The 26,661-nt window shown below is 34.5% G+C and overlaps 8 protein-coding genes and 3 pseudogenes across 11 annotated transcripts, besides 4 other annotated features; 4 read left to right on the top strand and 7 right to left on the bottom strand.

The window, feature by feature from the left end:
- Positions 1 to 4,539: part of a mobile genetic element that runs on past the window's edge.
- On the bottom strand, positions 23 to 1,015 carry TVAGG3_0964990 (annotated as a pseudogene). The gene has a single exon. A coding segment is annotated over exon 1 (993 nt).
- TVAGG3_0964980 (protein of unknown function, DUF4106 family) lies at positions 2,072 to 2,608 on the bottom strand (the record flags this gene model as incomplete). The annotated part of the gene is made up of 1 exon (XM_051253541.1): positions 2,072 to 2,608. One exon carries the CDS (start codon positions 2,606 to 2,608, stop codon positions 2,072 to 2,074), a length of 537 nt encoding a protein of 178 aa, XP_051079115.1.
- Positions 2,985 to 4,252, bottom strand: TVAGG3_0964970 (annotated as a pseudogene). The gene has a single exon. A coding segment is annotated over exon 1 (1,268 nt).
- A 93-nt stretch (positions 4,540 to 4,632) lies between the features above and the next one.
- On the bottom strand, positions 4,633 to 5,448 carry TVAGG3_0964950 (protein of unknown function, DUF4106 family; the record flags this gene model as incomplete). The annotated part of the gene is made up of 1 exon (XM_051253540.1): positions 4,633 to 5,448. The coding sequence occupies one exon, from the start codon at positions 5,446 to 5,448 to the stop codon at positions 4,633 to 4,635; it is 816 nt and encodes a 271-aa protein (XP_051079114.1).
- Positions 5,449 to 7,572: 2,124 nt separating this feature from the next.
- TVAGG3_0964940 (protein of unknown function, DUF4106 family) lies at positions 7,573 to 7,924 on the bottom strand (the record flags this gene model as incomplete). The annotated part of the gene is made up of 1 exon (XM_051253539.1): positions 7,573 to 7,924. A coding segment is annotated over one exon (352 nt), but the record flags the coding sequence as incomplete, so codon positions are not given.
- A 582-nt stretch (positions 7,925 to 8,506) lies between these two features.
- Positions 8,507 to 9,701, bottom strand: TVAGG3_0964930 (protein serine/threonine kinase protein; the record flags this gene model as incomplete). Its single annotated transcript, XM_001325389.2, has 1 exon — positions 8,510 to 9,457. One exon carries the CDS (start codon positions 9,455 to 9,457, stop codon positions 8,510 to 8,512), a length of 948 nt encoding a protein of 315 aa, XP_001325424.1.
- Positions 9,702 to 10,632: 931 nt separating this feature from the next.
- TVAGG3_0964920 (protein phosphatase regulator protein) lies at positions 10,633 to 12,394 on the top strand (the record flags this gene model as incomplete). Its single annotated transcript, XM_001325390.2, has 1 exon — positions 10,693 to 12,264. The coding sequence occupies one exon, from the start codon at positions 10,693 to 10,695 to the stop codon at positions 12,262 to 12,264; it is 1,572 nt and encodes a 523-aa protein (XP_001325425.1).
- Positions 12,395 to 13,094: 700 nt separating this feature from the next.
- On the top strand, positions 13,095 to 14,389 carry TVAGG3_0964910 (uncharacterized protein; the record flags this gene model as incomplete). The annotated part of the gene is made up of 1 exon (XM_001325391.1): positions 13,234 to 14,010. The coding sequence occupies one exon, from the start codon at positions 13,234 to 13,236 to the stop codon at positions 14,008 to 14,010; it is 777 nt and encodes a 258-aa protein (XP_001325426.1).
- A 2,000-nt stretch (positions 14,390 to 16,389) lies between these two features.
- Positions 16,390 to 16,457: a mobile genetic element.
- A 217-nt stretch (positions 16,458 to 16,674) lies between these two features.
- TVAGG3_0964890 (uncharacterized protein) lies at positions 16,675 to 16,974 on the top strand (the record flags this gene model as incomplete). Its single annotated transcript, XM_001325392.1, has 1 exon — positions 16,675 to 16,974. The coding sequence occupies one exon, from the start codon at positions 16,675 to 16,677 to the stop codon at positions 16,972 to 16,974; it is 300 nt and encodes a 99-aa protein (XP_001325427.1).
- A 1,021-nt stretch (positions 16,975 to 17,995) lies between these two features.
- TVAGG3_0964880 lies at positions 17,996 to 18,262 on the bottom strand (annotated as a pseudogene). Its single transcript has one exon. A coding segment is annotated over exon 1 (267 nt).
- A 5,332-nt stretch (positions 18,263 to 23,594) lies between these two features.
- On the top strand, positions 23,595 to 24,761 carry TVAGG3_0964870 (transposase-related family; the record flags this gene model as incomplete). Its single annotated transcript, XM_001325394.1, has 1 exon — positions 23,595 to 24,761. The coding sequence occupies one exon, from the start codon at positions 23,595 to 23,597 to the stop codon at positions 24,759 to 24,761; it is 1,167 nt and encodes a 388-aa protein (XP_001325429.1).
- A 777-nt stretch (positions 24,762 to 25,538) lies between these two features.
- Positions 25,539 to 26,107: a mobile genetic element.
- A 22-nt stretch (positions 26,108 to 26,129) lies between these two features.
- Positions 26,130 to 26,269: a mobile genetic element.
- Between the last annotated feature and the right edge of the window lie 392 nt (positions 26,270 to 26,661).

Genomic DNA, 26,661 nt, shown 5'->3' with positions numbered 1-26,661 from the left:
AAAAAAATATTTTTTATAAAATTTACTCAGAAAAATTTTTCTTTGTATATACGCCGTTCTGAACATCTAAAAGATTTTTGACATTTGCCAAGAATGTACGTTTAGAAGCTGCCATATAACCATACTCTTGGCAATATTGTTTATATTCATCGTACAATGACCTTTCATCTAAACACTCAAAGTCGTTTTCATCTATAAACAGTTCATAAACACTCTTGTTTGCTTCTAACAATGTTTGTCTTTCTTCGGTATGTGGAATTTGTCTTGGATTGAACTTAGAAATATCTAATGTCATGAAATATGAGAACAAGTGGTTGTAAAAGTTAGGTGTCAAAGTTTCTGCTAAGTCGTCAAAATATTCTGTATCTTGCATATGAGCTTCTGACGTTCTGACAACTACATATCTTCTGTCAGAACTTTCTAACTTCATCGGAACGGCGTTGTTTGAAACCATAATGAAGTTTGCAACATTTTCACAAACTCTTTGGTCTTATACTTTCTTTCAACAACTCCAACTTTGTCTGTTATAAGACTCTTCAAAGCATCTGAGTTCAAAAACTTTTTTTGTATCTATACTTTGAAGTTCGTTACATACTATAAGTTTCATATTCTCTATTGAAGAGTTAAATTTACCGCAGATGTTTTCTAAGTTTGTCATATTCGGATTCGAATAACCTTCTAACAGTTTGCACAAAATATCTGTAAAGAAAGTGTTCTTACCAGTTCCTTGTTTTCCAATTATAATGAGAGCAGTTTCATTTTTAGCACTTGGTTGTTGTAAGATTTTGCAAACCAACATAAGATTATCATAGACTCTTTCGTTTCCATTGCATATAATTTCTTTTGACATGGTCTAACCAAGCTTCTATAACATTTTCTTTCCATTCTACTTGTTCGTATTTATATCCAGTAAGATAGAATAGAAGTTTGGAGAAGGTGTATAGAACTTTATACCTCGAACTGAAAAATCTTCTAACTTTGACAATAAGATATCCCAAGCATCTAACATCTTCATGCAACTTGTACAACTTTTATTTTCTTAAGTTTCTGTTTACATTCTTGTTCTGAAACTATTGTTGCTCTTGGTTTGTTAAAGACAACATCCCATTCTTTCATGACATAACATTCTGGGGCAGAGTCAACATAAATGACTAAACGTTTCAAATTCTCGACTGCTTTGTTATAGTCTCGAAATGGACACATATTTCTGAATGCTTGGAAGTCATAAAAATCTGAAACATCTATTCTGTACATTTTTATAAAAATAAAAAAAATATTTTTTATTCTTGAGCTATTTGTTGCATTTGTTGTTCTTGAGCTATTTGTTGTTGAAGTTGTTTGTAGTACAATACTTTCACCAGTTGCATCTTCCAATTCGAAACTTTCTGCCGTCATTGACAAATACATAGGACATAAAAGTTTTACAGGAACAAAGTTTGCGTCAACTAAGGTTAAGTTTATGTTTGCTAAAGTGTTTGAGTTTACTAAAGCTGAAAACTCTGCATTCGAATGAACAATAGGCAAACCAGCAGAGAAAGTGTTGTTTATACGCATGAGTATCTTTTGGTCATAGTAGTTTCTGTCGACATTCGAATAACACTTTGAACCTAAGTTTGAAACAATATATAAGATTGGTGTGCTTAATGTCAATGGAATAGACATTCCTTGTATGACACCTTTTCCTGTTATAGAAACTGTTGGTAGTAAAAACCAGAAATAAGTTTTGTATTATAGCTCATATCGTTTATAGTAAACTCAGTCGGACATCCAAACATAATGAAACCTGCTCTAGTTGCAGCACATGTTACACTCGTCCTTAAAGTATTAAATAAGTCAACAAAACCTGTTGGTGGTATATCTGAGTAAGTATCTTCAAAGAAGTATTTTTTACCATTCACAACAACAAAGTCTTCTGGTGTCAAAAGAGCAAAACAGGCTTTAGTCGTCATCGTGTTTAAGGTTAGTTTACAATATCGTCCTTGAGGACTTTGTAAGTTTGTTGTTATAGAATTATATGACTCAGGGTTTTTAGTCGTAATAGTATAAACCATTATGTCTTCTGCCATTTTACTTAGCAAATAAATTTTAATGAAATGTTGTGGTCGTCAAATATTTTTATAACGTCTGGGAAACTATATTTTAAGTTCAACGTTTCACCTCCTTTCATAACGTATATCTTGTCAATGACATTATATGAAACACCACAGCAAGCAATGTCGGGTTCTATTTCTTTGATGTTTATATCGTCTGCCTCTGTCAAAAGTTTCAATAGTTCTTTCAAAACTTCATGAGGTGCGATGACATATGAGTTCACTTTTACAGGGTTGTGCTCGACCAAGTTTAACATTATACCCAAAGCTTGACAAATCTTCTCCTGAGTTTTCAGTTTGTCTTTAAGTTGTTGGTAGTCATTTCGAATATCTGCAACAGAACTTAAGTCTCTGCTAACTTCAGGGTATGTTGGTTGTTCTTTTACAGGAACAATTGTTATACCATCTTCGTCTTCGTATGGTTTCCCCACTTCAACATCTCTGTCTTTGACATTGACAACAACACTTTGACTGTTTGTTTGAGTTGGTGAATTTAACTTCACATCTGCCACCGCCATTAAACCTTTTGAAACACTTACGCTTCTATTTTTCGGAAATGACATTTTACTTAGAATAAAAAGATGGACGTATTTGAGTATCTCTTCGAATTGAAGCAAAACAAAGTTTACACACACAAACAATACAAATACATTGACAGAATAGTTCTTTATACAAACAATGGAAAATGTTATAGAATAGCAGTCTTTGCTGAACCAAAATATTTTCATAAAGCAAAGAAAGTTGGTATAACTGAAATGGTGAAAGTTCTTGAAGCAGACAAAAATATAACAACAAAACTTACAGATATTTCTAAAGGTAAGTTTATAATACAATTTTATGTCAAAACTGGCGTACTGTCAATATTTGACGGAGAGAAGTCAGTTCAAGAACAACTTACTGACCTGCTGCCAAAATCTGCTCGATGGAAGCTGTCGTTATGCCAATCTGAGGAGCCCCAGCAGGTTTCATCGAACGAATCTTCAAAAGAGCATCTTCCGTGAAAAGTGCTATTGGTTTTGTAAACTTCTTTGCTCTCAGTTCATCTGGACCGTCTCTGTCACCAGTATATTGTATTTGAACTGTACCAACAGTTGAAATACCACCCATAAAGTCTTCTGAGTCAGCAAATGGAATGCCAAGCCAAAAGTTTGAACGGTCTCCATTTGTATATTGAGTTTTTTTGACCTCCTGTATGAGTCCATACTTTCACATATGGCATAATAGAACTTTGCATTTCAGGGTTAATGGTTGTTGTGAAGTTGTTGTTAAAGTTCATAGCATCTAATGTCAAGTTGTATGACCTCATATCCTCAACTGTAGAATATTCTTCTCTTGGATAATATTTGCCATCTATGTTTATATGATATTTAATACCGGGGTTGTAGAAACAAGAATAGTCATTTATAGTTCGTCTGAACAGTACAAACATAGTATCTGCATGTTTCATTGCAGTTGTTAAAGCAATATCTGTTCTTGCACCTGGGTCAGCACTTTGGTTTCCAACTTCACCTGCAAAGTCTTTGACAGATATTTGGTGTATAGGGAACATAAGTGGAACTGCAATATATTTGGCAGCTAAAGCATTTGAAATATCTGGGTCCAACATATAGACTGCAAGTCTGCTTTCTATTCTCTTGCATTCAAATTTTTCGCATGTGAACTTAACTGGGTCCCAAGCATCTCCAGCAGCATTGAAATAATAGTTTACTTCAGTGTTGAGGTTTGAGAAACCAAAGTCTAAGTCAACTTTGTTTTTGCAAAAGTCGGCGAATGACATTTTATTTGTTCCCACTACTTCTGTAAGAGTGAATGGGTCTTGTGTTGGTGCAATGACTAAGTTATTTTTGCTTGGAGTAAGTTCGATAGAAATTTTTCCTGCCCAGTTTGGCAAGTATCTTAAAAACCTGAAGATGAGGAAAGATGACAAAGGAACTCTAAGTTTCAGTTTTACTTTGGTTACTGCTGCTGCAGTTTGTCCAGAAAGGTTAACATAAACTCCTGGAACGTTAGGGTCAAGTCTTCTTATTTTCTCAATAGTTGCATACTGGTCTGTTTGTTCTCTAGCTTGTGGTTGTACTGAGTTTTCTCAAAGCGAACCATTCATAGTTTGCCCATGTTACTGTTTGAACTAAGTCAGAGTTAGAATATATCTTATATCCCATGAAAACTTCTGGAGCATATTGGTATCCGACATAGAAAATTCCATTGCAACCTTTCTTGTCAGACAACTTGGCAGAAGGTTTTATTTCAATGTCTTGTTCCACGTATAAGAAAGAGTTGTCAATAGAAATTATATGAAACCTGTCGCAAGCAATATCTACTGTTGTTGAAGAACCTTCTCCAAACTCACCTACGTTTCCATAAGAAACAGCAGTTGTATATTCGTAAGTTCCAGGAACTATTTCTGACCTTCTAATGGCATTGTCGCATTCGTTATACCATTCGGAAAATTTCCATTCATGGCATCCAAAACTGTTGGCGTTATATTCTGAGCGGCGTACATTTCATATGAGTAAAAATATAGAATAGTTGGATTTATATGTCATAATAGAACCCACTCGAACCAAGCTTTACTTTCTTCCTGACTGAGTTTTTTAACTCTTCTTTTTCCTTCATTGCCCTCTGCTTGAAGTTGTTGCATCTTTGCATTATGTTCATCTAGTATGTTGCAAATTTCCCATGTCCTTTTTGCCTTTTGGCTCTGGTCGCCCATCTCAGGTAACCTATATCCTAGAAAGAGTTTGTCATAGTCTGTATTTGAGTCTTCGCGTATTGTTTGCATGACTCTTTCCTGAGTTTCCGGTTCAAGCGCTTCAAACAGTGCCTGTCCATATGGAATAAGCTCGTTTCCAAATATATGTTTTTGTAGCCATTCTGGTTTTCTTTCCATGTTACCAACTATATCTTTTGTGAATGGGAAAGCTTTTACCCAATCTTTCAGTCTTGCGTCGTTTATTTCTGTAGTTGGTTTTATTTTGTCAAGGAACATGTTTTTCAATACTAACATTTCATTTGGTACTGTCCATTTGAGTTTTCTTAAATATTCATCCCTTCTCAGTTCATTGTCTGCAAAGTAAGTTTTTATGACATTTTGTAAACTTTCGTTTGCAAGGTCATGTACAATAGGTTCTCTTCCTTCTCTCTCCCTAACTTTCTTTCTAAACTCTTCACCAAATATACCATCTCTATGGTTCTGTGTAGTTCTTTGAGATAAATGTTCTAGAACGTCAGGTGTTATATTTCCATCAGCCATGTTCATTTCATACTGGTTCAAAATATCTGCATGTTTCATATCTTTCAATGGCATTAAAGCCGCGCTTAAAATACCAGCTATATCTCGTTCACCATTCAATTCCATTGCGTCTACAACTTCTTGGAATTGTGTGTTGTAAGTTTATGAACCACCTATCCGGGTTAGCTTTATGACCCCATCTCATTGTAGTTCCATCGTCTGCAGAAACAAAAGTAGGTTTGTTTCCATCTTGGTTAGGTTCTGAATGAACTTTAAACAATGTTTCATTTCTATATGTTTTCTTGAAATTTAACCTTTTATTTTCACCGAGTTCATCCGAAGATTGAACGTTAAATGCTCGTAAGTAAAAAGGGTTGTTGTATTTGTGTACATTTTTTTTCAGTTCTTCCATTCTATGCTGGATATTTTCATCTGATGTTGGAGTCTTTTGTATGTCGGCAAACATTTTTCGATATTCTTCTACTATGTCAGCCGAATTTTTTTTAGACTCTTGGAAATATTCCATATTCTCCGCATACTCTTGTTGAGGGTCAAGATTTTTCTGTTCCAAATCTTCATCTAGTTCTGTGAAGTTAGTTTCCAAAGGAAGGACTTGTTCGTTTCCTTCAGGCTCTTCTAGCTGTTGTTGCTGAACTATTTCTTCCATGTCTGGTTGTATCTGAACTTCTTCCTGTGGAGTTTCTTGTACCTCATCTGCTGGCATTTCATATATTCCGAGACCGTTTTCAACAATTTCCCTATCTACGTCATCCGCATTCATAAGCTTTTGTTCTTTCGTTCCGTCTCTATTTTTTACGCGTTTCATGACGAAAGTTGAATTGTCATTTAGCTCTGACATCAAATATCTCGGAGTAAATTCATCCATGTCATTTGGATGATATGCTATTAAATCATATCCCTTAGCGAGCTTGTATTTTCCAGGTTTGAGATTATATCCGTTTTGGTGCTGAGCCATAAAGCTAAATAGGTTCGGGTCAGTATTTCCATCCTTGAACTTTCCAATAGCTTCTTTATATCTGTCACTAAAGTCAACAGTATCTGGGAAACCACACTCTTCTTTAAGCATTTTTAAGAATTCTTGGTTTCCTTGTTCTCTACTTCTTTTATGTCCTTGCTCTGTTTGTGGTTGTTGTTGTGCAGGGTTTTGAACTGTTGGTTGTGCTGGATTTTGAACTGTTGGTTGTTGTTGTGGTGCTGGATTTTGAACTGTTGGTTTTGGTTGTTGTTGTGGTGCTGGATTTTGAACTGTTGGTTGTTGTGTTGGTTGTGGAGGTGGTTGTTGTGCAGGGTTTTGAACTGTTGGTTGTTGTGTTGGTTTTGGTGCATGCCTGTGTCTATGTCCATGTGACGATGTAAATGTTTTAGGTAGTCCTGGTGCAGGTGCTTCTCTTGGAGGGTTTGGTGGTATATAAGTTCCACCAGCTGGCACATATGTTCCATCTGCAGCGTAATGTCCTACCTGACTTTTCGTTTTAAGAAAGCATTTACTAGGTCTGTTTTGGTCTGTTGTAACTCTTTTTCTTGACTTTCCACAACAGTTGCTCTAACGGCGTCATAGGCACTTTGAACTGCCTGTCTCGTTGCTGCATCTGTTATTTTCGTCATATTTTGTGCTACTTCTTTTAACTCTTTGTCGAAACCTTCAGACTTCAGTTTCTTTCCAGATGAGAAGTCGTTCACTTGTTTCACCTTACTATGAAGAGCTTCGAAGGCGTTCTTAAAGTCAGCATTTGTTAAAGCTTCATTTGAACTGTCTTCATCCGCTTGTATTTTTGTCCTTATTGACCCTATAAGCTGGGCTGCTTTAGCGTTGGCTTGGGCATCTAACCAGTCATTGTTAGCTTTTATATATTCTGCGCTTTTCATTGCCTTTTGCATGGCTGCGTCGTTATTTTTACTTTCTTGTGCTAAGTTTTCATACTGTACGGTTTGGTTTTGCAACTGTAAAAGTTTTTCTGCCTTTACATTTGCTTCAACTTCTTTTTTATACTCATCGCTATCCATATATGTCTTCAGGGCTTTTTGTTTTATCTCTTCATCTTTCAGTATTTTATATTGAGTAGTATGGTTTTTCAAATTTATGACATCTTGTTCCATTTTTGCTACTTCTGCTGCTTTTTCTGACACTTTTTTCGCATATTCCTCTGTACTTAGTTCTTTCAGTTGTTCTTCTTTCTTCTTTTTTCTCTACGTTTAACTCATTGAGTTTCTTTGTGTGTCTGTCATATTCTAGTTTCTTTTCGTTTTCACTTATTTGTTTCTGTATGTCTATGTTTGACTTTTTGACATCTGTTATTTGATTTTTGAGTGAACTCAAATTCATTTGACTTTGAGGGTTATAGGCTGTTCCGTCTGCAGCTCCACCATAGCCTGCCATTTTCGCTAAAAGTGCCGCTCTTAAACCTCCACTCTGTGCACCAACAACTCGGTTTAAAAGCATAGGATTGCTTGACATTTGTTGCAACATAGTGGGGTCATTCAGCATTTGTTGTTGCAACTGTTGTTGTGGTGTTAGTCTTACTATTGGATGTTTCAATGCTCTCTTCCTCTTACGTATATTCTTACGTATCTTACGTGGCATTTAAGTGAAGTTAAAAAGCGGCTTTTGACAGATGTTTATATGAGACTTTCTCCGGTTTATAGGACCTCTCTCATATTCTATCTTGTTAAGACTTCCTGGACTGTTGTCAAAATGTCATGTTGTCTCATTTTTTCAGAGAAGTTGGTTTAACCGAGGGACCGAGGGACCGAGGGACCTGGTGACGTAGCGACGATAGACCCTTACTTGTTATACTAAACATCTTCAGGGGGCTAGAGGGGCGCAGCCCTGGAAGCCCCAATACCTTTTTTTTTTTTTTTTTTTTTTTTTTGACAGCTCTGAATGTTTCTACTTTTGTGATTTGAGAAATTTCATAAGATAATACTTTTTGTATTCGAACTCTTGCATACTCAAGTATATACATATATAAAGAAAACAATTACATATAATTACCATTTGAATGTTGAAACAGTTTGAAAGAATAACAATCTACACTTCTTACGATAATTGAAATATAAACTATTGATGAAAGTGTTATTTTAAATATACATATAAGAAAGAAGTGGTATGATGTTGAAAGTGCAAAAAGGAAAAGAAAGAAGAAAAAGAAATAAAATAATTATTTACCTAATTAGTTGGAGCTAATGATTGAACGAAAGCGGCAAACACAGAGGATCTTGGCGCTTCAAATCTTGGATTTTCTGCTTGAATGATTCTTAATAGTGTTTCATCATTTTCGTAAAAACCCAACCTTTTAGTTTTATCGATCATTTCTTTTGTGCCATATTCCTGTTGCTGGAGTGAAAACAAATAATCGCCATATTTGTTGTACTGATCCAATTCATTTGGATCTGTTAAAATTTCTTTTGCAAGATTATAAATCCTATCGTGGAGATCCTCTGGTGTGATTCTGCCGTCGGGTTCTTGCTTGCAACATAATTCAATCAACTCAGAAATTTTTCTGTTGAACGGATCGTTTTGGAATCTTTCATTATAGATATAGTCATCTCGAGCGCCTGCTTTGATCAATTCTGTAAGGATAGGCTCAACGTATGAAACAACCGTTGGCCAATGGTTGTATTGTTCTGAATCATCCATTTGTTCGAATTCTGCAAGAACGTCTAATGTTTCAGCGAGGTTAGGTAATTGGAGTTCAGAGAATTTATCAGCAAGAGATTGTAAGCCTGCTCTTGTCCTGTATGCACTGTAAAATGGATAACGTCCTGTAATCATATTAAACATGATAGCTCCGAATGAGAAAATATCAGATTCGCATCTTCTCTGTGCGGAAAAGATTTCTGGAGCAGCAAATGGAATTGTTCCGTGACGCTCACTAATAGATAACGAAAATCTGTCTGTAGAATCATCCCAATCAATAATGTGAGGAATCATATCACCATCAACGACAATATTGTCTGGTTTAAGGTCACGATGCTTTATTTCCATTTCTTTCATCAAAGTCAACTGGGAAGCAATTGCAGCGAAAATTTCGAGCATGCATAACTTTTTAATACGATTACCAACGCAACCGCCGCTGATTAACTTCGTTATAGTGATACCTGGAATATAATCCATCAAAATCCAGTTAAAACGTTCGCCAGGATGTTTTTGTGAGTTATCATAGAATATTGGAGAGAGTGGTATTTGAATTTCAACTCATTCTCAAACATTTCAGATGTTTTAGTTCCATCTCGATTGAAAAGTCTTTTTAGAACTCTATAGTGATCATCTATCTTTAAGATCCAGCAAGTACCATTACCACCACGGCCAGCCTGATATATTGCCTGAACGCGTGGATCATGATCATAACAAGTTTGAGTTGTCATGATAAAATGATTTTTTGAAAATCAAGTCACTTCCCATGATTTTTTTGACTACTATTTCTTATCTTATAATTAGGTGAATAAGCATCTCATAAACACAATCAACTTATTTTTTTTATCTGTGAACTTTCTTCATGAGTCAAAACGCAAAAATATATTACTTCACTTCAATTGAAAATTTTGCGGTTTGGTGAAATGATTCATTCAAATTGGGTGAAATGAAGTAACATATTTTTTCACATGCAATTTTGCTCTCAAAAAACTTAAGCTGAAGTCAAAAAATACTACAGTACAATATATACTGAGTAAGATTTTTTTTAAATTTTATTTCCTGATTCTCTCAAAATTTATTTTTGTTAATTTTGAGACTTATAGTGTTCTTGTACAATGTCTACCATTTCGGTGAATCTTATTTGGCCACATAATGATCCTTTTGTCAAACTAATTTTATACCGGCGCTGCACACCGATAAAAATGAAAAATGAAAAATGAAAAAAAACTTCATTTTTTTTGTTCGACGTTCCATATATTATTACAATAGAATGCTTTCAAATTTCCTTCCGCAGCATGGATAGAATTAATTGCCAAAGTTTTGAGAACAAATTCAAAAGTTTATCGTTTAATAATTTATTGCTTTTGCACACATTACTGTATTTCATGATTTAATTAATAATTCTTAATTATTCGAGTATACTTCATATTGAAAAATTTTAATTTAAAATATGATGGAGCAAATATTAATGATTTATAAAATAGAGAATTTAAAAATTCATAAAAAATTAGATATTTCAGAATTCTTTTAATTAGCTAATCTATTGCATAACTTGAAAATTAATCTTCACAATTGATTTGAAGACGATATTCTCAATTAATTGAATCTGATTGTATAATATAATCTTTATATTCTACTTTAAAACACCCCATTTTATAAAATAACCAAAAATATTTATTAAAAATTTTAATAAGTTTTCAATACTAATTTTTTTAATGATATCTGCGCGCTATAAAAGCAATAAAAAATCAAGACTTTCATGTAAAAAAATCGAAAGCATTTCAGCAACACTTTCTCAATTGGCATATCATACAACAAATCAACAAGTTCTCAAACCGATTACCGATTATAATGATTCAACAACTCCAAAGGGCGATGAGCCAATTGCTGATGAAGGTGTTCCAAATGCTCTATATACAGTTGAAGTTACAAAGCATATATATCATACGAACGTTCAATTTGAAAAACTTCCTTCACTTGGAGATAGAATTACAGCAAATAATCTTGATTTACTTATTAAGAAATGCCAGCAATGTTGTGTTCTTTGTGATTTTTCAGATAATGAATCCGATGTATCAGCCAAACCACTCAAAACAAATACCTTGAAAGAAATTGGTGATGCTCTTGCAAATTCCTCACCAGATTATCTCACTGATGAAGCCTTTAATGCAATTTATGGTATGATCACAGCAAATCTTACAAGATGCATACCTTCAATACCTAAAAAGTACATGTGGTATGATGATGAACCTCTCATATTTGATATTAATTGGCCACATCTTCAATTAGTCTATGTAATCTTATTTAATACGATAAAGTTAAACACAACAGATAAAAGACTTCATGATATGCGTAAGACGATCCTTACAATTATAAATAGCGCTGATCCTAACGAACGAGATCAAATTTTCCAATTTTATATGGAATATCTCAAAAACTTTCCAGATCAGTTCGAAAGCCTCTTTAATGATTTATCATACAAGTTAATCGAATACATGGAAGGAGATTTACCATTCTGTGTTACACCAATTTTGAGATTATATCATGAACAACTCAAGATTGTTAAACTTACTGATTACATGGCACGATTTTGGAATACAGATATCATCCCACTCATTTCTTGCCAGCATATTTTAACAGTTTACCCTCCAATGATGGATATTGCTGAAACAATTTATACAATGGATCCAGATATTCCTAAGAAGACACTTCGAGTCATGTTCCATCATTGGCCAGAATCAAGACCGTCCAAACAAATTTCTTACCTTATTTTGATGAATTTCTTGATTGAACAATTAAATGCGGAAGATTTCGGATACATGTGCGTGCCAATCTTTAAACTCTATTCCAGACTCGCAATGTCAACTCTCCATGCCAAAGTTACTGAAGCAACATTTCGAATTTGGTCGAATCTGAAAATTTTGCAAATTATCACAGATAACACACAAGCAATATATCCAGTTGTTTATCCTGTCTACCAGAAGATAATGAAGGATCATTGGCGAGCAAGTACAAAATCTGCAGCTTTAAACGCAATGAAAGCTATGCATGATTTAGATCCATTTGTTTTTGACGAAATTGCACAGTCAAAGAAGGAAAAAACAGATGATGACGGAGTTTCTGATGCAACAATTCACAAATCTTGGGCTTCTATTGCAAGAAGCGCTGCAAAGAACGAGAAATCTCTGAATTTGGCAAGAGTTTTAGCTGATATTCAACTTAACTTTAACAAATCAGATCCACTGAAGGATATGAAGAAGATGGGAAAGCCATCTTTACAAAGATAATAATTTGTATTTTATTAATTTGTTTTTATGTTTGTATCTATTAAATTTCTATTCGTTTGCATATTATAATAAATATTTATTCATCATTATAACTTGAAATTTGAATATTAAATCAAAATTTACAATTTTCAGCTTCAATTCAATTTTTTCAATAAGTTTTCTCAATTTTAAGAGGGAGTATAATTTATGGAAAATTACAAAAAGGTTTAATTTTTGAATTCAAGAGTCATTATAATCGAATGATATGATCCATAAAACAGTTTTATCCATGTTTTCTTTAGGAGAATCATTGAAAAGGCCAAAATTACTTAAATACTAAATCATGATCCGATCTCACTCAATATATTAATCATAATATAAACTGCTTATAAATTCTATTAATTTAATCTGAAAGTAACAGCTAAATTTTTCCAGATCTGGAACGATACCTTATTTTCTGTTGAACCTTTATCAAATTTGGAGGGAAATATTTTTTTCCTGCGACAATGCAACGATTGACGCCGCCCTATAAAATCCTACTGACCATTAAGGTTTAAACCTTATTTTGCATAAAAGCATCCTTTCTCAAAAATCAACATCAACTCAGGGCACCAAATATATGAGTAAAATGAATTTCAATTCATGAAATTAATTTGAATAAGGCATTCCAAAATTGTGATCGATTCATTCTAAGATTTCATTATCAGTATTCGACTGTATGAAAATGTTTTTCTTCAGAAATGTTATCGGTCGAATTCTGTTCGCTTTAAAGGAAACAATGAAACATGTGTCTTTCAACAATAATAAACAATTTGATTGCCTTAATCGATAATTACTCAATTGTCCGTCAAATTCATGACAAATGACAAAACTAAATTATTTTAAATTTAATTTCCCTTTCAAATAACATCACTAATCCAAAATAACAGACCTATATTTCATTGAAAAAATCTAACGCCTTTGAATTTTTTTCTGAACATAAAAATCAAAATGCTATTTGCACTCTCGGCTCTCGCGCTCTCATCAAGAGTGGTTAGAGTTCCATACTCAGAGCACTATTTCCCCTCAAGACCTCAGAAGCATTACTTCCGTCAGACACCAGAAGAAAACTTCAACTGGAAAGACTTTCTCCCTTCACATATAATTGATGGTCCAATTTACAAAGATTTAATTCGTTTACAAGAACAAGAATCCAACTTCCAACTTCCAAAGCACCTTCCAAACGCAACACACATCAATATTTCGCGCTTGGCTAAAATCATTGCTCATCATATTGCTACTAATAAAACTCTTCCAATGTGGCGTCCTCTCAACTGGACAGAGTTGATTCGTCCAATTTCCCTTAAAGGACTTCAGAAGCAGTTCTCTGTTAAGAAACAAGAGGCTAACAGTTATTTCACAGAAACAATTCGCCCAATCTTAATAAAGGGAACAAAGGCCTACTTTGGACATAAGAAGAACGAAGCGAACAGCTACTGGACAGAAGTTCTTCGCCCAGTCATCCTTTCTTCAACAAGAGCTAGACTCGGCCTTCAAGATGCAGAGACAAACAGTGCTTGGACAAAGTACATTCGTCCAGCTTTAGTTGCTGGTGCCAAGGCTAAACTTGGTCTTCAGGAAGCTGAATCAAACAGCGCTTGGACAAAGTACATTCGTCCAGCTTTAGTTGCTGGTGCCAAGGCTAAACTTGGTCTTCAGGAGGCTGAAACAAACAATCATTGGAAGCCCCATTATCCAACAGCAGCCCATGCCCACAAACTCTACTAAAAAAATTCTTAATCTTCAGCATATGAATTAAAAACTTTTCTTCAAAACAGTATGGGGGGTTTTTAACGTGGATTTTGTTTTAGCGTGGAACCGTTTTTTGACCGTAGAGGTCGAAGGTTCAAATCCAGATTTTCAATTTTTTCCAAGTTGCATCTCAATGAAAATCCACGCTAAAACAGTCTAGCGTTATCTGCAAGTCCTACGAACAGGATCTCGGTGGATATAATATCAAATACATGTATGGATGCATATATATGAAATACTAATAAAATTTATGTTTATTAAAAATTATGATTAAATTTTTCATCAAACTTCTTATTTTATTATAATATCAATTTTTACATAATAATGTATTTATTATTTCTTCAATCAAAAGTCTTAGCTGACAATGTATTTAAATTTATTTTTTCAATTAATTCTATCGGCGCTTCGCGCCGATAGAATTAAGACCGTATCAAGTACTCACAAAATCTAGATTGTGAACCATTCAATTACTTTTGAGGCAATTTTAACGTATTATTAATAAACTTAGTTATTGTTATATCACAATACTTTTTTTCCAAAAAAATATAAAAATTTTTCATTTTCAATTCAATGCATTCAAATAAATTCATAAGAGAAGATTTTTCCTAAAATTTATTACTAATACTATGTGCATTTTTTTAATTTTTTTTTATTTTTTTCCCCTTTAACATATTATTTAAACACCTTATATATCCTACACTTTTTAATATAAAAATTATTGGCTAATTGTCTCATTTTTCATTTTTCGAAATTTATTTCAAGACTTTTAAAGGCATACTAAGAAATATATGGATTATTGATCTTTTTCAATATCATGCATGACTTTTTCACTGCCTTTGAACAGCAGTTGTGTACACCCGATTTGTTGATATCATAACTTCAAGTTTTAGAGAGTGAATACTACAAGAATATGCTCAAATACAGCCTTTTAGAGCCTTTTATGTTCAAATTGGAACATCCTAGGAAAATGTTGAGAGATGAGACTGTAACAGTAGAAACAAGTTCTCTAAAGCACACAATATTAATAATAAGAAGTTTGGCGCATATGTTTTGTAAATGCAAAGTGAATCAGATTTATTTTTATTTTTGCATTTTTTTTTTCATATCCAAGCGTCTTAAGAGGAAAAATATGAAAATTGCATAATATAACGGAAATGGAAACATAAAAAACAAATTTTTAAGGCTGCCCTTAAGCTCATTTGACACCTGGATTGACGTATCATTGAAAATTAAGCTTTAACATCTGAAATGAAGGTTATGTTGCAGATTTTAATCATATCACGTTTAGAACCATTCAATCATGACATTTAAACCCAAAATTCTATAATTAAAAAACATCAATAAATTTAAAAAAAATGCATGGGGTATAGTACATGAATTATTATATAATTTTTAAAAATTTCACGTTATATTAATATACAATAATAAACATTTAAACATATAGAAAACAATACATAGTGAATGCAACTTTTTAGAAAGTTGTGTATGAAAAGACAAAGAGAAATTTTATTCTCTTAATAATAATCATTAATTATTTTGAAGTTCGACTATATCATACCGAAATGCATCACTAGCAAAAGTGACATTTGGCGCCAATTTTAAATTAGTGGATTTTGTGTTTATTATTTAAAAAATATAATTGATAAAATATAATTAACATTAATAGAATAATATGGATAAGATTTGATAAAAAACAATCATAAATTTTTTTTGGGCGCCATATAGAGAACTATAGTCTGCGAGGTACTGATTCTATCCATGTACCTCGCAGACCATAGTTCTCAGCCAAAATGGCTGAAAATTGCTCACAATTTCAACAATTGTGAGCAATTTTTAGCCGTTTTGGCTAAGAATTGGAGGGCGTGAGTACTATAGCATGTAATAGTATCTCACACCCTCCAATTCTTCCTATGGCGCCGAAAAATTTTTGGTGAAATGCGACGACATTTCACCAAAAATTTTCGGCGCCATATAGAGAACTATAGTCTGCGAGGTACTGATTCTATCCATGTACCTCGCAGACCATAGTTCTCAGCCAAAATGCCTCTAAAATTTGTATACCTATAAACTCAAACTTCAATATATTCAATTTTATTTTTATAATTAATTTAAATATATCCATATAATTCTAATTAATTTAAATATATCCATATAATTCTAATGTTTTCTTTTAATTTAAAAAATAATAATAATAATAATTAAAAATAAAAATAAACTTTTCTATAATATTTATAAAGCTGATTTGATATATAACACATTTAGCTTAACAAAATAACTTAGAAAAATTGCCGCGTAAAATAAGAGTAAGTGTCACTTTTTGTCACTTTTTCTAGTGATGCATTTCGGTACGGAACATAATTGTAGAGGTACCTTTTCAAAATGTCTTCTATTGATTAAATTTAATCAGTAAAAGCAATTTGTAATTGAAAGACAACCTCGCATACTATAGTTCTCTTGGAAAACTTTTGGAGAATCAAGGCAGATGATTACCTAATAGATTTATACTCAAATTCAAGTCTTTATGGAGCTCCTTACGTTGCTGCTGTTTTTAATTCTAATTTCGGAATTGGAAATGGATTAAGCATTGATCGTGCAAAGCATATCGCTCGTCTATTTTCCTATTACTCAATTGGCCCGAAAATGGAACAAGAACTTGAAGTTATTGCAAGAGTTAGATTTATTTCAGATAAAGGCTGGGAAAAGTCAGATGAAGCAAAGGTATTCGTTGGAAAGTCTCTTAGTATCCTTAGTCGTGCAGAACCTTGGTTAGTTTCGCCTTTCGATCCTTCAGCTTTTGCAAACCCGAAACGAGAGTTGATTTATCTTGAAAGAGTTCTTTTACCACTGTTTTCATACTACAGCATGAAGAATGAGTTCATGATGGGCGATATGAGAACAATTCGAAGTAATATTCGCCAGATTCGACTTCAGCCTAAGTAATTTATATGTTTTTATTGTATGTAATTATATTATAAATGTTTGTATTTATCTATTCTGTTTAATTTCAACAAATTTTTCAATTTGATTCGAAAAAATATAGCTATTGTAAATAACATAGCAATATTCTCCTTAACCATATCATAGATATCGTTCTTTTAGGGTTATCAAATGTAGAATTGATTGGGAATAGAGAGTTTTAGAAGTTGATGATTTTTGAATTAAAAATAATCGTTTAAAAACCAAGTCTAATAGACAAACTCTCTCCTGATAATCAAATAATTCTTTTTGAAGCTATCCGTCGCTATTACCCACAGTCAGAAAATAAAGAAATCGTATTATCTATGATTTTCCAGTGGTATAACGAACATGCAACACAATTCCTTCCTGCAAAGGAGTTAAGAGCTATTTGCATGGATTATTATGACTTTAACAAACAAGTTACCCAGCCAAATGCCAACCACGTTTTTAGTTTTAAGACGTTTTAAATTTCAAGTATGTCTATTCACCAAAATCATATACATCACCTATCTCTACAATTTTAATCACAATCTTAATCGATTGTCTTATTATACAAAATTGGAATAAATATGTTTGTTTATATATTTACTGTTTTTTTTTTATTCTCTTAGTATGCTAAGATATGTAATGAATGTTAGTGTTAGTTGTGTAAACGTTATTAATATGTAATAATATTAATTCATTAAGTTTTTGTAAAAAGTAATGAATGGTAAAACAACAAACAAAATTTTTTACTTATAGCTGAGCTTTCTTCCGATTCTCATCTATCTTACTCCACAAATCATTCTGATTTTGGGTCAAATCATCCATATTGTAAGAGAAGAAACATGTAGAATCGATAGTTCCATAGCGATCATACCGCTAATTTGATTTTGGTTTGCCGAAGAAATTGTTATTGGTGCTATCGATTTATAAAGTGTAAGTGCTGCTGCTGGATCTTCAGTTGAATTTTTAGTCTCTTCTTGTTTCTGAACGATACTCTCTAATTCTTCAATGCGATTATTTAAAAATTGCCTTTTCTTGATTAATTCTTCTTTTGCTTGTTTTTAAACTTTTCTATTTCGAGTTTCTGGAATTTGAACTAATTTGTCACTATTTTTGAGTTTTTCTTCTTCTTCTCGAAGAGATTGGATTTTCATCTGAAGTTCTTTTGTCTTTTTCGTATTTTCATCTTGCAAATTATAAATATGAGCGTCCATCTCAACTTTCTTATCCTTGATTTTTTCTCGCATAAGTCTCTTAATGTTGGCGAAACTTCGCCCCCAAACATTTTTAAACGTACACTTTCTGCTCAAATCATAGAATTTGTATGAATAATAAACATTTAGAAACTAGATGATTTAAATTAGTGAAAAGGATCTATTTAAGAACGAAATCTCGTATAATATTAAAAAATGAGAGAATTGAAGAATAATAATCGACTTAAATTGAGCGATTTCACATAGCTTTCAAGCAAAAATGGTTTTGAATGAAAAATAAAACATTTTCTATTTCAAAAAAAATCAAGTTTTTGGTTTTCTATTATAGGGATGCGACGGTTTTACGCCATGACCGTTTAAAAATAGAATAATACGCCATTTTTGGGGCCGAATGGCGGGTACGAAGTAGCCGCCATTCGGCCGAATAACAAAACAATACAAAACTATCGCCGTCCTTTTTTTTCTTTTTTTCTTTCTCTTTTTTTTTTTCTCTCTCTCTCTTTCTTTTCTCTTTCCTCTTTTTACTCCTCTTTCTCTTTTCATCATTAAACGTAGAAAGATATATTAATATTATTTTAAAATTAAAAAAAAATAAAGAAAGTATAATAAGTAATTATTTAGTTATCGATATATATATGTAAAGTGATAATCTGAGGATAATCTGAGGAGTTTGAGGAGTAGTCTGAGGAGTTTGAGGATAATCTGAGGAGTTTGAGGATAATCTGAGGAGTTTGAGGAGTAGTCTGAGGAGTTTGAGGATAATCTGAGGAGTTTGAGGAGTAGTCTGAGGAGTTTGAGGATAATCTGAGGAGGTTTGATGATAATCTGAGAGTTTGAGGAGTAGTCTGAGGAGTTTGAGGATAATCTGAGGAGTTTGAGGATAATCTGAGGAGTTTGAGGATAATCTGAGGAGTTTGAGGAGTAATCTGAGAGTTTGAGGAGTAGTCTGAGGAGTTTTAGGAGTAATCTGAGGAGTTTGAGGAGTAGTCTGAGGAGTTTGAGGATAATCTGAGGAGGTTGATGATAATTTGAGGAGTTTGAGGAGTAGTCTGAGGAGTTTGAGGATAATCTGAGGAGGTTGATGATAGTCTGAGGAGTTTGAGGATAATCTGAGGAGTTTGAGGATAATCTGATGAGTTTGAGAGTAGTCTGAGGAGTTTGAGGATAATCTGAGGAGTTGAGGATAGACTGATAGTTTGAGGAGTAGTCTGAGGAGTTTGAGGATAATCTGAGGAGTTTGAGGAGTAGTCTGAGGAGTTTGAGGATAATCTGATGAGTTTGAGGAGTAGTCTGAGGAGTTTGAGGATAATCTGAGGAGGTTGAGGATAATTTGAGGAGTTTGAGGAGTAGTCTGAGGAGTTTGAGGATAATCTGAGGAGTTTGAGGAGTAGTCTGAGGAGTTTGAGGATAATCTGAGGAGGTTGATGATAATCTGATGAGTTTGAGGAGTAGTCTGAGGAGTTTGAGGATAATCTGAGGAGTTTGAGGAGTAGTCTGAGGAGTTTGAGGATAATCTGAGGAGGTTGAGGATAATCTGATGAGTTTGAGGAGTAGTCTGAGGAGTTTGATGATAATCTGAGGAGTTTGAGGAGTAGTCTGAGGAGTTTGAGGATAATCTGAGGAGGTTGAGGATAATTTGAGGAGTTTGAGGAGTAGTCTGAGGAGTTTGAGGATAATCTGAGGAGTTTGAGGAGTAGTCTGAGGAGTTTGAGGATAATCTGAGGAGTTTGAGGATAATCTGATGAGTTTGAGGAGTAGTCTGAGGAGTTTGAGGATAATCTGAGGAGGAGTCTGAGGACTAGACCGAGGAGTAGTTTGAGGAGTAGTCTGAGGAGTTTGAGGATAATCTGAGGAGTTTGAGGATAATCTGAGGAGTTTGAGGAGTAGTCTGAGGAGGTTGAGGATAATTTGAGGAGTTTGAGGAGTAGTCTGAGGAGGTTGAGGATAATTTGAGGAGTTTGAGGAGTAGTCTGAGGAGTTTGAGGATAATCTGAGGAGGAGTCTGAGGATTAGACCGAGGAGTAGTTTGAGGAGTAGTCTGAGGAGTTTGAGGATAATCTGAGGAGTTTGAGGATAATCTGAGGAGTAGTCTGAGGAGTTTGAGGATAATCTGAGGAGGAGTCTGAGGATTAGACCGAGGAGTAGTTTGAGGATAATCTGAGGAGGAGTCTGAGGATTAGACTGAGGAGTAGTTTGAGGATAATCTGAGGATAATCTGAGGAGTAGTTTGAGGATAATCTGAGGAGTAGTTTCAGGAGTAGTCTGAGGACTAGTCTCAGGAGTAGTCTGATGAGGAGGACTCTAAGGAGTAGTCTGAAGAGTAGTCTCAGGAGGAAGATCTGAGGAGGAGTCTTATGAGGAAGATCTGAGGAGTAGTCTGATGAGGAGGGGTCTAAGGAGTAGTCTGAGGATGATGAGTAATCTGATAAGGAGTAGTCTGAGGATGATCTGAGGATAACCTGATGACTAGTCTAGGAGTGGTCTAATAAAAATGTAAAATATTTTCAAAGAAAAAATTCTATGAATTTTATATTTTAATTCTTAGCATTATACTGAATAAAATAAACATAAATATCAAAATTTGAAATTGAACACGCCAAAAAATTGATAATCCACATTCAATATTTTGTAAGTGGCGTACATTTTGAATACTCGCCATACGCCTTGGAGTTCTCAATTTTGAATTCGCCTTTATTTGGGCGACCTCAGAAAAATACGCCATTAAGAAAATATTGTATGAGATTTTAAATTTGAACACGCTCTACCTTAAGGAATTAAATTTATTAAGATATATTTATATATAATAAACGATTACTTAAAAAAAAGTATTTCATCGCTTATGTAAGTTTCAAAAAAATCACGAAAATAAAAAAATCAAGATTAAAATTTTATTTTTAATTTTTGAATTTCTCAAATGGCGAAATTTTTGGGCGAACAAAAAAAATGTACGCCCGGTCAAATGGCGTGTTTAACGCATCCCTAGCGAACTCAAAACATTTATTTTTATATTATGAGGTTATAAAATTGTTTTATTCATATATTATATGTGCTCTGTGCTATTGAAATGTGCTTAAAATGATTCTGCACGCGCAATCACAAAGCAAAACTTCGTAGCGAGCAACAGTTTGTGCAAGGACAGGGAATTTATATTTTTATCCTTACATAAACTTATAATGTGGTTAAAATGTTCGGTTTGCTCTCACTTTTGTTCCGCAATGTGACATCGTGAACAAAGTTTCCGATCTGAGTGCATATATGCAGGGTCTTTCCATGGCACCCTGCATACATGTACTCAGATCGGGAATATTGTCCACTTTTGTTCCACGATGTGACATCGTGAACAAAGTTTCCGATCTGAGTGCATATATGCAGGGTCTTTCCATGGCACCCTGCATACATGTACTCAGATAAGAAATTTGCTTAATTGTTTGACATGAATGTCACATTCGAAAATCGTTTCTCGAAAGGAGTTTGCAATTACAATATATTGTCCTATTGTATTGTAATTGTAAACTCCTTTCGAGAAAAGCTTTCACTTTGTGGCACGAATGTCACATTCGAAAATCGTTTCTCGAAAGGAGTTTACAATTACAATATATTGTCCTATTGTATTGTAATTGTAAACTCCTTAGTTCGATTCCTTCATTTTATTAAATTTAAATATACAATTCTTTCTAATCTTCCTTTTTCATAATTCATTTCTCATTTAAATTCTAAATAATCTAACTCTACTAATCTAGATTTTTTCTAATATCAATTTTTCATATACAAACTCTTATTTTTTCTTTCAAAATTCCATTTTCCAATATTTTTTGAAAATTTTACATAATTTTATATATATTTTATTCTATTATTATTACATAATAATATTATACATATTAATTGTTTTAATTTTTGAATGCATACGATAATTTTTAATTCAATTTTTAAACGAATGTTTTGATGGGACGAGCTTACTGAGCATAGGCTCATCCCATCAAAACATTCACTTAAAAACTCTGGCCTTCACCGAGGCCAGAGTTCGCAATTCATCTCCTCAAAGCCAAGTTCCTCGACGGTCGTCCTCATTAGGCACGATCCGAGAGGAACTTGGCTTTGAATGAAAATTACAAGCTCTGGCCTCAGGAAAAGCCAGAGCTTCGCAAACAATCCTCGGGGCCGGCTTCCTCAAAGACCGCCCTGATTCGGGGCGGCCGGAGAGGAATCCAGTCCCGAGAGAACGTCCATACGAAGCTCTGGCCTTTTCCGAGGCCAGAGCTTGTAAATACAATCCGCAGGGCCGAGTTTGAGGGAGATCGTCCACATCATTGGCGATCTCTCTCTCTTCTCGGCCCTGAAAGACATGCAAATACAGGCTCTGGCCATAGCAAAGGCCAGGGCATGGCTTACATTCCCCAGGGCCGGCTTTCCCAAATGCGCCCTTATCCCGGGCGGCAGGAGTGGAATCCGGCCCTGGGAAGTAGAAAATACGAAGCTCTGGCCCAAGCAAAGGCCAGAGCCTGCAAAATTCATCCTCAGGGCCGAGTTCTGCGATGATCGTCGATCATGTCGACGGTCTCGCAGGAACTCGGCCCTGAAAGACATACAAATACAGGCTCTGGCCCAAGCAAGGCCAGAGCCTCGCTTACAATCAAATTTGCCGAATCTCAGGAGATCGTTCAAATCACGGACGGTTTTCCCTGAGATTCGGCAAAATAAGTCAAATTACAGTTCTAGAAAGACTAGAAGGGGGCCCTGACCTTGAGAAAGGACCCCCTTCTCGGCCCTTTTTGTTAAATTTAAGATTATTTCAATTGCAAAATTATTTCAAAATTCATAATGGATAGTACCATACGAAGGTGCAAGTCATAGCAATGGTGCACTATCAATATGAGCCCCATTGCTATGACTTCACCTCGGGATAACCTCGATGGGAGGAAAAGTGGAGCAATTCGAAACATTGCTCCACTATACAAGTTTTTGTAAGGATAGGTATATAGTTACCACATCCTTACAAGAACTGTTTCTCGCTTCGAGGTTTTGTCTTGTGATTGTGTGTGCTGTGCCATCCAATGGACAAACGGATAGCACAGCACACACATACTAGGCATGATAACCCTTCCCTATGAATTAGGACGCGATAGCCCTGACCTCACCCCGGGATAACTTGCATTTGTACTCATATCCCGATCAATAACATAATTTATATCAAGACACACCTACCACTACATAATATAGCATTATATCAACACAATACTAATACATAATGTTAAAAACACACAAATTGATGATATTCATAATATAAATTGGGACCAAAGATCTATATTGAGACCTAACTATTATCAAACCTTTATATATAGGAAACATACATTGCACCTATAGAATATTGAATGAAAATTAGATGGTTCTAAAATTCGATATCTGATGCTGACCCAAGGTGGTCCTCATTCCTATATATGTTCATCTATACCTAATGTCCTAATATTCATCCATATACATGTTGGGTCTATCTCCATCAGAAGGGTCCATGCTGAAGTGTGGGTATTCAATTTCCACCCAACGGTTCAGCACGCCTCGGAATTAATTCCAAAAAGAGGAAGAAAACAAATAGAAATTAATCTTGATGCCTGCCAAGCTTATGCAAATTTGAAAGATTTAATGCCCGATGCAGGCATCAATAAAATTATTCAGAAAATGAAAACAGACCTTGTCAATATTGAGAAGAATCCAGAAGAATTTCAAAAAATTCAATCAGAAATTCAAAAAAATGGAGAAATAAATTATGAGTCTGGAAACTGGCTCGATGAAGTTGACCGCACAACTTTAGTTCCAGTTGTGACTCCAATAGAAGGTACGCCTATTGAAATAAATCCATTACGCGAATCTCTTCAAACGGCAACATACATTACAAAAAATTTCGATTCTCCCTCATATAGAATGGGCAGGAAAATACACGAAGCGATTATCGCAGATACTCCCCCTCAAAATCAAAAAAATCAGCAAAAATACATTCCTCGAAATTATCTAGCATCCAAATGTCATCAAATTTGGCATGCTGATATCCACTATTGGAGGAAACGAATAGGCAAATATTTGTTTGCGATAATAGACGACAGATCGCGAAAAATCATAGATTTTAATTTATTTACCGAAAAAACAGCTCAAAATACAACTGCAGTTCTTAAAAGAGCATTAAGTACTCTACCTCAACCACCATACGCTATTTGGACCGATAACGGCCTTGAAAATAAAAGCTCATTTCATCAACTTTTGGTTGAACGTGGAATTGAGCATATTTTCATTCAACCGGGCAATCCACAGGCAAATGGTAAGATTGAGAGATGGTGGCCATACGTGGAAAGAAACTGCAAGTCAGAATCAGATCTTCCACGGGTCATCAGATTTTACAATAATATGCCCCATTCTTCTTTGCCTGTGAATCCTGAAACGAACGTTTACTTTACGCCGAATGAATTCGAGGCCAGTGAAATTGATGATCACTGGTATCGAAATCCAGAACAAGAACCATTCTGGATAGTCGACGGTCAATTAAAAAACCTTAAGGAAAGCATTGACGAGTTCAGAAAATGAAAATCTCGAGCAAGTTCAATAAATTTTCAACAAATTCTCAAATCATTACGAATAAACACTTAATATTATCGTATTTACATCTTTTTAATACAACTATTTACTTACTGATGATTCATTGCAAATCGTAGATTTGGATGATAAGTTATATAAGAAAAGTTTCCGAGCTTACCGCTTAAAACAATAGCCTACATCATATCTACGAATACCTCGGTACTCCGAGGCTACAGTTTTGCGCAGAAAGTTCAAAAAGTGACTTCGAATGCTAAGTTATCTAACAAAAGTTTCCGAGCTTACCGCTTAAAACAATAGCCTACATCATATCTACGAATACCTCGGTACTCCGAGGCTACAGTTTTGCGCAGAAAGTTCAAAAAGTGACTTCGAATGCTAAGTTATCTAACAAAAGTTTCCGAGCTTACCGCTTAAAACAATAGCCTACATCATATCTACGAATACCTCGGTACTCCGAGGCTACAGTTTTGCGCAGAAAGTTCAAAAAGTGACTTCGAATGCTAAGTTATCTAACAAAAGTTTCCGAGCTTACCGCTTAAAACAATAGCCTACATCATATCTACGAATACCTCGGTACTCCGAGGCTACAGTTTTGCGCAGAAAGTTCAAAAAGTGACTTCGAATGCTAAGTTATCTAACAAAAGTTTCCGAGCTTACCGCTTAAAACAATAGCCTACATCATATCTACGAATACCTCGGTACTCCGAGGTTCAGGTTAGTAAAAATCAATCTAAAAATATTTTTTTATGTACGTTAATGTAATCTGAGAGTGAGAGGCATATAGTATGCCTATATACCTCTCACACTTCAATTCCTACCAGAAAGTTCGAAAACTTGGTCGCAATCAGATGCAATTGCGACCAAGTTTTCGAACTTTCTCGAGGGAATAGGAGCCTACAAAGCACTGATTATGTATCAGTGCCTGGTAGGCTCCAATTCCCTCTATGAAGCTGGGAAATTTTGTCTGAATAGTTTAACATTCAGACAAAATTTCCCAGCTTCAGAAAAGGAATTGAAGGGTGAGAGGCATATAGGCATACTATATACCTCTCACACTTCAATTCCTACCAGAAAGTTCGAAAACTTGGTCGCAATCAGATGCAATTGCGACCAAGTTTTCGAACTTTCTCGAGGGAATAGGAGCCTACAAAGCACTGATTATGTATCAGTGCCTGGTAGGCTCCTATTCACTTTCTAAATGGGAGAAACTTTGCTTTCATAAGATAACATACGAACAAAGTTTCTCCCATTTAGAGTTTGAATTGAAGGGTGCGAGGTATATAGGCATACTATATACCTCTCACCCTTCAATTCCTATGAAAACAGTTCTAAAATAAAAATAAAAAACAAACTTAAGGGTGCCCTATAGACGATAAACCACCCTCAGAAAAGCACTTTTAAGGCTATTATATTGAGAACTAGAATCTGGATAATCCATTCATTCGAGTTCTAATAAGGTTAATTTTGTGATGTTTACATTATCGTTATAGGGCACCCTTAAATTAACTATTAAATTTTTTATATTTTAATTTCATATTTTTAATAAAATTCCTTATAATTATTATATTAAAAACCCTTTCGAATTTTGGCGCGAAAAATAAGAGTAAGTGTCACTTTTTTGTCACTTTTCTAGTGACCCTTTTCGGTACGGGACACTCCTTTGGGAAAAAAAATTTCGAATGTGACATTCTTGTCACAAAGTGAAAGCTTTTCTCCAAAGGAGTTTACAATTACAATATACTAGGACAGTATATTGTAATTGTAAACTCCTTTGGGAAAACAAATTTCGAATGTGACATTCTTGTCAAAAAGTGCAAGCTTTTCCCGATCTGAGTGCATAGGTGCAGGGTGCCAAGGCAAGACCCTGCATTTATGCACTCAGACAGGA

Source organism: Trichomonas vaginalis, chromosome I (assembly GCF_026262505.1).
Source record: "Trichomonas vaginalis G3 chromosome I, whole genome shotgun sequence".
Classification (NCBI taxonomy): domain Eukaryota; phylum Parabasalia; order Trichomonadida; family Trichomonadidae; genus Trichomonas; species Trichomonas vaginalis.
Note: the sequence above shows the minus strand (reverse complement) of the source record. Positions and strands in the feature narration are given on the sequence as shown.